The sequence below is a fragment of the Aplysia californica genome, unplaced genomic scaffold (assembly GCF_000002075.1).
Source record: "Aplysia californica isolate F4 #8 unplaced genomic scaffold, AplCal3.0 scaffold00127, whole genome shotgun sequence".
In the NCBI taxonomy this organism is placed as follows: Eukaryota; Metazoa; Mollusca; class Gastropoda; order Aplysiida; family Aplysiidae; genus Aplysia; species Aplysia californica.
In genome coordinates, this window is record NW_004797397.1 from 169,180 (window position 1) to 179,627 (window position 10,448).

Here is a 10,448-nt window from a genome sequence, read left to right on the forward strand (position 1 = left end):
TAATAATAATAATAATAAACACAGCTCGGAAATCCACACGATCAGGCAAAGAAGAAGAAAAAACGATGGAAAGAGAGCAAAAACTCCAGTCCTGCTCCAAGCCCGGTCTTAGTTATAGAATCAAGATCTCGTTCTGTCACTATCCACGCCAAACTGTTCCAGCTGGCGATAGATACACACAAACAAACAAATAAACACACGCACCGGAGAAATATTTCTTCTGACACAATAAATCAGAAACGAACCGAGCCCCCGCTGGAGGAGGAAATACCTGGGGAGGAGCAGACGAAAACAGCGTAGCTCCTGACGTCAAACTCTCCTCGACCAATGAGAATCCAGAATAAATCTACCGACAGCGCAGGTAGGCAGGTAGGTAGTTGGGTCTCGCCCCGGTGACCTCTGGCCTCGATCTGACCCCGAGTTGTGAATGAAAGGAATCCTGCGTGGGAACAAGTAGTCTTTACGCTGTTGCCCTTTTAAGGGCGTGAGACCCGGCCAATGAAAGGGGTGGGGTTCAGTATAAGAATGTACCTGTATACGGGTGGGGTCACTGGGCTCTCTCTCTCTCTCTCTCTCTCTCTCTCTCTCTCTCTCTCTCTCTCTCTCTCTCTCTCTCTCTCTCTCCCTCGTCTCTCTCTCTGTCTCTCTCTCACTCACACACACACACACACACACACACACACACACACACACACACACACACACACACACACACACACATACATACACATAAGAACGATAACACAAATTTTGATCGCAAAACCAACAAGATCAAGAAGGAAAAGAAGACGAAAATTGTGAAAGAGGATAAGGAGAAGGACTGTGGAATCGATACTATAATAATTATTATGAATAGGTGATTAACGCGTGCTCTGGTGTGGTCTGCTCCCTCTTTCTGAATAAACATATGTCGTCCTTATCACTCATCTTCTTATGTGCGTGCGTGAGTGTGTGTGTATGTATGTTTGCGTGCGTGAGTGTGTGTGTGTGTGTATGTGTGTGTATGTGTGTGTGTGTGTGTGTGTGTGTGTGTGTGTGTGTGTGTGTGCAACTGTCTTGCAATACCTTTAGTCTAGGGCTTTTATATGATCTATATGTGTTGCCAGTGCCGTAAAACTCTTAATAATCTGGACAAAGTTCAACCAACATAATTTCTGAGAAAACTAACTCCGTGAATATCGCAATTCGTGCAATGCTAGAAATAAATGCATTGAATTTGAGGGTTTTTTACTTGCATAATATACGCTTTTTCAGTTTGAAGCAACATGTAGCCTACCTGAACAGTGACAAATGAAGCTCTTGTTGATAGCAACTTTCGAAAGTACAAAATATGTTTTTAAAAATTAAATAACAAATAAACGATTGGAAAAATTCAATTGGACAAGAAAGAGGACTTCAAGGGATATTAGATTTAAGTCAAGTTTTCCAACTCTGAAAGAAAAGATCAGCGTGCCATGCAAAGAAAAGCTATCTACTCATCCGACAATGCAAATTTTAATCATTGATAAAAGCGCCTTTTCACATTCCCCTGATTAAGTTAAGCACATCTCGTCAAAAGCATTGGTTACATCTAAACTGACTACAAAGTCAATTATAATGAAGAATAAGCTGTCTTACTGGTAAAGAGAAGATTATTAATTCTTCAAACCTCTAAAAATAATGATAGTAAGAATGACCACAAAAAAATAAAAGGAAGAGAAATCAAAACTACTCGTACAACGAACTGAAACATCATGTCGTTACCTATAGTTGAACGGCAGCCCTAGGGGCGGCTATGGATACAGACATGGACAGGAATCAAACTCAGAATTACGATCAAACATGAATCATGAATTCCTGGGAATAATAGTATTTGTGAAATGTGCTGACAAAATGAAATGAGTTGGGTTTTTTTTTACATCCCATCCCTATGGAAATAGATATATCACGCGATTAGGTGAAATTTTTACAATTTATAAGTATGGAATAATAAAAAGCCCGTTATAATACAAAAAGAATGTGGCATCAATAGAAAATCTACTAATCTGACCCTATAGTGTGGACTTTTGGCCAATATTTCCGTTTGTGGAATCCGAGAAGTAACTCATTTTGTCAACACACTTCACATATTATGTACATCAATTTATCAGCTTAAAACCAGTTTAAAAATTCCTGAAATTCAATACTTCTAAATGGGACCTTTGTTTGCATCTTCAGTACCGGTTGGATTTCTTTTTTTTTTTTTAAGACAGCAACAAAAACAGATATTGTAGTATCTAATGCAACAGTTTAGAATCTTCACTCAAAGAACCAAGACCTTCCTACAAATAAACGTCCAACCACACAGAAGCTGTGCTACCTGAAAACCTCAACTGAAGAAGATAGGAATAAATCATAAATTGTTTACTGAAATCAAAATCAACGCTGGTGTGGAAAATAAACAAAACAAACATTTTTTTTCCTTCTCCAAATGCACTCAATTAAAAAGCTACAGAGTTGATGTTGTTGTTTTTTTTTTGGGGGGGGGTGGGGGGATGGGGGTGGGGGTGGGGGATGAAATCAATGGAAGAGGTCCTGACTGAGATAATAATTGTGTGGCATCGTGGTGGAATCAGGCGCTCCTTCAAATAATGAAACCAAAGAAAATGGCTTTTTTTTTTTCTTTCCGTTTTGCAATTTTTATCGAATTTTTATTTTTTTGGCTCAGCACCTTTTATGTCTATTCCAAAATACACTGTTCTGTGGATTTTACTGGAAAAACAATGGTTAAAGCACACAAAATGAAAATTACAGTTAACAAAGACTCTCAAGCTTTCGAAAACGCCAAACTTTGGAGGCCATTTTCTTTCTAATTTTACCCCTGAAACCAGCCCCCCCCCCTCCCATTTCCTTCGACTAAAATGTCTCGACTTCTATTAAAGCTAAGTCTGTAGTTTTTTCATCGAAAGCATGACAAACGAACAAGCTTTAACGCGATACCAATAACTTTATAATATACCAAAAACATGACGAGCGCCTGATTCCACTGCGCCGTGACATATATTATGTATCGCATCCTGTAGCCCAGGACAAAATTGAACATGGTACAGGGAATAATATGGTTTACTGTATTACAACATAAGCCTTTACCTCTTTTCTTCTCCCTAGGCTGCACCAAAAACGCCGTATCTACATCCTGGCCACAAGACTCGCAGACCCGTGTAGCCAATCCCTGAGTCTCTTTTGGGGTCAGCCACTCCCCCAAGAAAGATGGCTGCCGGCAGAGGGGGCACTCGGTGAGTCGCTCCACCAGAATACCTGAGAGTGGGAAATAGAGGAAAGGAACTCACTAACGACCCCTTCACTGTCTGCCTGGCCTGAGACTATCTTGGGCTCTATGGTTGTCCCCGTCGTTTTATGCCAGAAAAATTCTGAAATTATGCAAACTGAGCCCAAAAATGTGAAATTATGCGATTCTGTTAATTTTAACAAAGAATGATGAAGGAAAATAATCAGAAATTATGCCCCAAAAATGATCAAATTTTGCTAAATTATGCGGGGTGCGTAAAACCACGGGGACGTTTATGGTTGAACCAGAAGCAGAAACGAACCCTGTCCGTTAGTGTTGACGGTTGAGAGAGGGGAAAACGACGTTACAGAACATCTTAGTGCAAACACAGAAGCAGTTGCAGACTCACCTTTACAATTGATCGCTTTTAATTAAGGACAAGCGGGCTAACCCAGGTTTCGGGGGTTTCCAGAAATTTTGACCTATACCAAAAGTGGGCATTGCCCTACCTATAGGAGAAGTTTGGTTTCATTTGTGTGTATATTTGTCTAGTTGCAGAGAAAACTCTCCTTATCTTTTAAAGAAACTTAACGAGGGTTCAAAAACTTTACCTTCGATTTTCCCAAAACAGCATTTTTTGGGATAGCCCTCTTTTGCTTAAAAGCGACCAATTTACAAGCAAGAAACACAGGCAACCCCAGCAGCAACATTGCAACATCAACAACAACAATAGCAAAAACATCTCAACAGTATTAGGAACAGTGAAGACAGCAACAACAGCAACAATAACAACAACAACAACAACAACAACAACAACAACAACAACAACAACAACAACAACAACAACAACAACAGTGACAACGACGATGACGAAAGCAACAACATTTCAACAAAATTTACAAGAACACCCCAGCAATATCAACGATAGTATAGCATTCCAGCAATCTAAACAAAGACATGAGCAACAATATTATCATAACAACTGCATAAAGAACATAATAAGAGCATCATCAACAACAACAAAAACAACAAAACAACAACAACAGCAGCAACAGACACAAAAACAACAAACAAAAAAACCGCAGCAGAGAGGCATCACAAAACCACCAGAAACATTGACATTCGCTGTTGCATAAGATCAACAACATTAGGACAGTCAACTAAGCCCCGAGTAGCGTCGGTGGCCTAGTGGTTATACGGGGTGCCCACTACAGTTGGATCGGGCCGATCGCCCGACTCGATCGCCTGAAACTGAAAACAAGCCGTAGTGGGCACCCCGTATTAGGCTACCGGACTCGCAATCATGAGATTGCGGGTTCGGGAGTTCGAGCCTCAGCTCGGTCCGACGTTGTGTCCTTGGGAAAGGCACTGTACACGAATTTCCCACTTGGCTCGGTCCTTTCGGAGATGGACGTTAAACTAGGAGGCCCCGTCTCTTAAATAACCTAATAGTGTTGATACCATTTCACCCTTTTCACTAAGCTCTCAAAAGGTTGGCAGGTGCTCTGGTGTGGTTTGCTTCTTCTTTCCTATCAAACATCTATCGTCCGTATCTCCCCTTCTTTTTTTATGTTTGTTACTCTATCGTAACACCTCTAATCTTCTGGCGCTCATATGACCTTATGCAGTTGCGAGCGCCGTAAAACCTCTACTAAAACTAAAACTAAGCTCCCAAAAGAAAGACAAAATGGACGAAAATACAGTAGTTCTTCTCACCGGCATAAGAACCCAGAAGCTCCTCAAACTCCATCAGTAGCGGCAACATGATCGTCCACATAGTGGCAGCCGGCGTCAGATCCGCCTCATCGCCGCTGTCGTCACGTACCTCGTACTTCAGCATCACCCCGAGCTCAGCAGCCTCCTCATCGTCATCCAAACCACCACCACCACCACCACCACAATCATCATCATCGCCGTCGCCACCACCACCATTACCACCATTCTCCAACGTGGCTCCTCCGCCCAGCCCGTCTCCCCTCACCTTCTTTCTCCTTTCTTCTTCTGACAGCTGGAAGTAGCTAATCACCACATGCACCTTCTCTTGCGTATGTTCGGCATGTATCCCTCCGCCCCAATGGTGCTTGAATCGAAGTTTGTGTTTATCCGCGTACGCGCGGACGCTCACGATTTCAAATAGTCCAGGCGGGAAAAAGTGTGGGAAGCGGAAGAAGTTGACCAGCTTCCTGTGATCGTGTTTGCTCGTCCACATGTGCAGAAAATCGTCCGGCTCAGCGTTTTTCCGCAGCCACGGGACTAAGATCTTAGTCAGCTTAGCCTTCCCCTCGTTGTCCTTATCCGACACCAGAGTGTAGATGGAGTCGCGCTGCTTCTTGGAGATGGAGTATCCCAGTTCGAACCCGTCTGTGAGCAGCCTCATGACCTCTGTGGCCGGGGTCACCAGGTCGGCGGGGATCAGCTTGGCGAGCAGACAGCGGACAAGGTCACGGTCAAGCACACCCTCACTCACAGCTTCCTGTTTGAGCCGGTCAAACTTCATGGTGGTCAGGCCGGCAGCCCTGAAACAGCAAAGTCACGTGATTAATTGTGAGGCATCATCGCGAAATCAGGCACTCGTCAAAACACAGAAATCGGAGCAACAGGCATTTTTTTCGTTATCGAATGTTTATTTTGGGCTCAACCTCTTTTATATCCATATGAAAACACATTTTCACGTGAATTCTACAGGAAAAAATGTGATTAAAAGCACAAAATATTATGTCATTTTTCTGTTTTCAAGGACTCTTTAGCTATAGGAGTTACCAGAACTTGACGGCCATTTTCTCACTAATTTCACCACTGAAACCAGGCCACCTCACTTCCTTCAGTTTCGAATATCTTGAGTTTTATTCAAGATAGATGGATATTTATTCCACTGGAAGCAAGGCAAATAAATCAGCTTTCAGATGATATCAATAACTCCACAAGCCCAAAAGTTGACTGGCGCCTGATTCCACTGCATCGTGACTCAATTTGTTTATCTGTCCATACAGTACGCACAACGTAATATACGACCTTTTCTAATGTATACTATTCTGGTTAAGAGCAATCTCCTCTAAAAATATACTCTGGAGTCCGCTTAAATCGAACGTAGTTAATCTAAAAACAGCGGAAATCTGAAATAACCATTTTAAATAAATACTCCATTTTTTTTTGTTTTTGGTCTTCTATTTGAGTAACCCTCTCTGGAACCGTAAACCTCGCTAAACCAAAGAAAACCCGCTGGTCCTCCAGATGTTGGTTTAATTAGTGATTAGTGGATTCCATTTCATACGTAAATGTAGCTGTTTTACACTACACACCAATCAATATTATAATCATTATCATTTTGATAGGCTAGCAACTTCGAACCTGCCAGTCCATATAGTTGATAGATAGATAGATAGATATATAGATAGATAGATAGATAGATAGATAGATAGATAGATAGATAGATAGATAGATAGATAGATAGATAGATAAATGAGCAACAGAAATAGAAAGAAAGAAAGAAAGAGAGCGAGCGAGAAAGAGAGAATGTGTGTGAATGTTTGTATATGTTTTTGTGTGTATACGTATGTGTATATTTGCATATTTTATTATTATAATCACTTGAAATATGCAGCAACAATGTCTTTGGTCTTCTGGTGATCGGACATACTTTGTCCATTACTTCCTTCAAGAATTACCACACCCCCCCCCCCTGAAGTGGCGTCAGTAGCCTAGTGGTTAGGCTACCGGACTTGTAATCGTGAGATTGGAAGTTCGGCGGTTCGAGCCTCAGCTCGGTCCGGCGTTGTGCCCTTGGGAAATGCGCTTTACACGAACTTCCCACTTGGCTCGGTCCTTTAGGAGATGGACGTTTAACTTAACTGGTAGGTCCCGTCTTTTAAATAGTCTAACAGGGTTGATGGCGGCGTTAAATAATTAACCATACTTTGACACCCACCTGAGTTGGTCGTCAGGAGTGAAGGTGACGTCATTGAAGTCATGACGCAGCAGCGACCTGAACACGTCAAACAGCCAGGAGGGACGGATGAACACGCTGGCCTTCAACGACTCGATGTTAGAGAACCACAGAATCTGAGGACACACAACCGGGGATCGTTTCTGTGGGTTGCTGGCGGGTGCTCTAGTGTGGTTTGCTTCTTCTTTCAGATCAAACGTATATTTATTATGTGAGGCGAGCTGACGAAGTGAGTTACTTCTCGCAATCCACAAATGATGATATTGGCCAAAAATCGACATTAAGGTCAAATTTGTAGATTTTCTATCGATGCCATATTCATTAAGTATAAACATGCCTTTTATTATTCCATACATAAATTGTAAAAGCTTCACCTATAAGCGTGATGTATCTATTTCCACCGGGCTCAACTCCGAGAAATAACTCATTTTATCAGCATACTTCCCATATATTTATATTATCTTCATTATCTCTCCTGCTTTTTGTGCTTGGTTACTCTCTTGTAACACTTCTAATCTCAAGTATTTATATATATGGCCTAACTGTGTTGCAAGTGCTTTTATACGCTTACTAAAACAAAAAGTATATTTATTTCTGGTGTTAATTGGTTCAGTCAGACAGTCTTTTATTTCCATTACTTGAGCAGTAGGAAATGCTTAGGTCACTTTTCGCTTCGCCAGTCCACATTCCCCTTTCCTCCAGCAGGTAGATTTAATAATTAAAAGTTTGGTCACTTTTTCGTTTAGCCAGTTCACAATTCCTTCCTGGTACCTGTAGGCTATGCTTAGGTCACTAATTCACTTAGCCAGTCCACGTTCTCTTACACGTTTAATAATACTGATAATACTGATAATAATAATAATAATAATAATTATAATAATAATAATAATAATAATGATAATAATAATAATAATAATAATAATAATAATGATAATAATAATAATAATAATAATAATAATAATAATAATAATAATAATAATAATAATAATAATAATAATAATAATAATAATAATAATAATAATAATAATAATAATAATAATAATAAATATAAATGACATTTATATAGTGCTCAACCCCGATAAAAGTTCGCAGACTCTGAGCGCTTTACAATACAGTACAACAACGTACAACAGTAACATATGATGTTGAGTTATGACTAAAAGAAAATTGCTCCAAATATTCATCGTATTAATTTAAAAACAGAAATGACTTCAGCTGACATTTGAATGAATCAAAAGCTTTGATCTCTCTTAAAATACTTGTTAAAACATTCCAGATCTTGGGGCTTTGGTATTCAAATGTCCTTTCACCCATTGTTTTAAGTTTCATAGATGGTAAAATACATTTCGTTTTACCAGCTGATGACCTTAAATTGCGAGTTGGAACGTACAGTCTCAACAGATTTGAAAAATATGATGGTGCATTATCATTCAAACATTTCTGACGTGGGGTGGCCAACGTGTATTACATATAAGTGAATAATAATATTATGGTCATTTATCCAGTCAGTCAGTCCACATTTTCTTAAATAATATGCAGTATGCAAATGTGTTGATCAATAGACCAGTCCGTCTTTTCCCTTACCTGCCCCGTCTCGTGCAGATATTGGGCGATAGCTTTCATCAGGTGTTTCATGCCAAAACGTGACGTAACTTCCTCCACAAAGTCATCCCACTTCAGAACGGGAACTGACATGGCGTTCCCCCGCTCCTGAGAAAAGAGAGACAGACAGTTGGAGATGTTTTACTTTACTCAGTTGTGAAAGGAAACGCGCAGCTTTTTTTAAAGAGGCGCCTAAGTTCTGTTGTTAAGACGTCAGACGACAAATGGTCGCATTTAAGGACAAGCGGGCTCACCCAGATATCCGGGGTTTCCAGAAAACTTAACCTACACCAAAAGTGGGCATTGCCTTGCCTATAGGAGAAGTTTAATTTCATTGGAATGTATATTTGTTTGGTTACAGGGAATACTCTCCTTGTCTTTTCAAGAAACTGAACATGGGGCAAATACTTTACCTTCGATTTTTCTCAAAACAGCAGTTTTCGGGATAGCCCCCTTGTGCTTAAAAGCAACCACATAAAGAGAGAGTGGTTTCAATTCTCTACTTGGTCATTCAAGAAGGTTTGAGTGACACAGTCCAATAGTTCAAAGAAAATAATACAGAGAGCGAGAAAGAGAGATAAAGAAAGAGAAGAAATAAGAAAACAAGAAGAAAAGAGAAAGATTGAAGACGAGAAAAAAGAGAGAAAAGGAAGAGGGTGTGTGTATGAGAGAGAGATGGGGGGAGAGAGAAAGAGAGAGAGAGAGAGAGAGAGAGAGAGGGGGAGAGAGAGAGAAGACAGAAAAGGGGACATGGAGAAACAGAGAGAGGGGTAGACACACAGAGAGAAAGAAAGAGAGAACGAGAGAGAGAAAGAAAAAACAAAGAAAGAAAAAAAGAAAGAACGAAAGAACGAAAGAACCAAGGAAAGAGAGACGGAGCGCGGGCCATAGTTCCCCTCCAACCCCCCCCCCCCTGACCTCAATATAGTGCTGCACGTCCAGCCAGAAGGTGGGGATAACTCTCATAACGTTCGGGAACAGCTGTCTGTCCCCTGACAGCGTCTGGATGGCTTGCCGGAGCCTGTCAAAGCCAAGGTAGTTCTTGCTGCTGGTGCTGATCACGTCAGTCTGGACCGTGAACTTGGCTTGTAGGAGCTTCATGTACGCCTTCAGCTGCTCGGACAGGGTGGGGGAGATGTGGGGGCGGTCTTCTATCGCCCTGTGGACCACACAGAATCTTATAGACATATGGGAAGAGTGCTGACAAAACGAGTTACTTCTCAGATTCAAGCCTTTAAAAAATAGATAAATCACGCTTATAGGAGAACACTCAGAAACATTCTCAGCTTCCCGGGAAGCATACAATGCAAGCAGCTGGTTATGCGCTCAAACACTATCAAACTGACAAGATCTTTCTCTGTCTATAGCTGGGTTCCCATTTTCACCTAGGTGAAGTGGGGAAAATTCGTGTAAAGTGCTTTTCCCAAGGACACAACGTCGGGCCCGCGGCTCGAACTCCCGAACCCGCAAACCTCACGATTACGAGTCTGGTAGCCTAACCACTAGACCACCGACGCCACTAGGTGGACAGTGTTTGTTTCTGACCTATACCCGGACCTACGGTGAGAAAAGCAATGATGATGATGATGATGATGATGATGATGATGATGATGATGATGATGATGATGATGATGATGATGATGATGATGATGATGA

The 10,448-nt window shown here is 41.1% G+C and overlaps 1 protein-coding gene across 1 annotated transcript in view; it reads right to left on the reverse strand.

Annotated features, from left to right (window-relative positions):
- The window catches only part of LOC101850797 (malignant fibrous histiocytoma-amplified sequence 1 homolog), a gene marked incomplete in the record, with an annotated part of 56,255 nt that overhangs the window by 6,080 nt on the left and 39,727 nt on the right, over window positions 1-10,448 (reverse strand). The window contains 5 exon segments of the mRNA XM_005096349.3: window positions 3,109-3,276; window positions 4,964-5,763; window positions 7,173-7,306; window positions 8,775-8,900; window positions 9,711-9,951. Of these exon segments, the coding sequence (XP_005096406.2) occupies window positions 3,109-3,276; window positions 4,964-5,763; window positions 7,173-7,306; window positions 8,775-8,900; window positions 9,711-9,951 (1,469 nt within the window).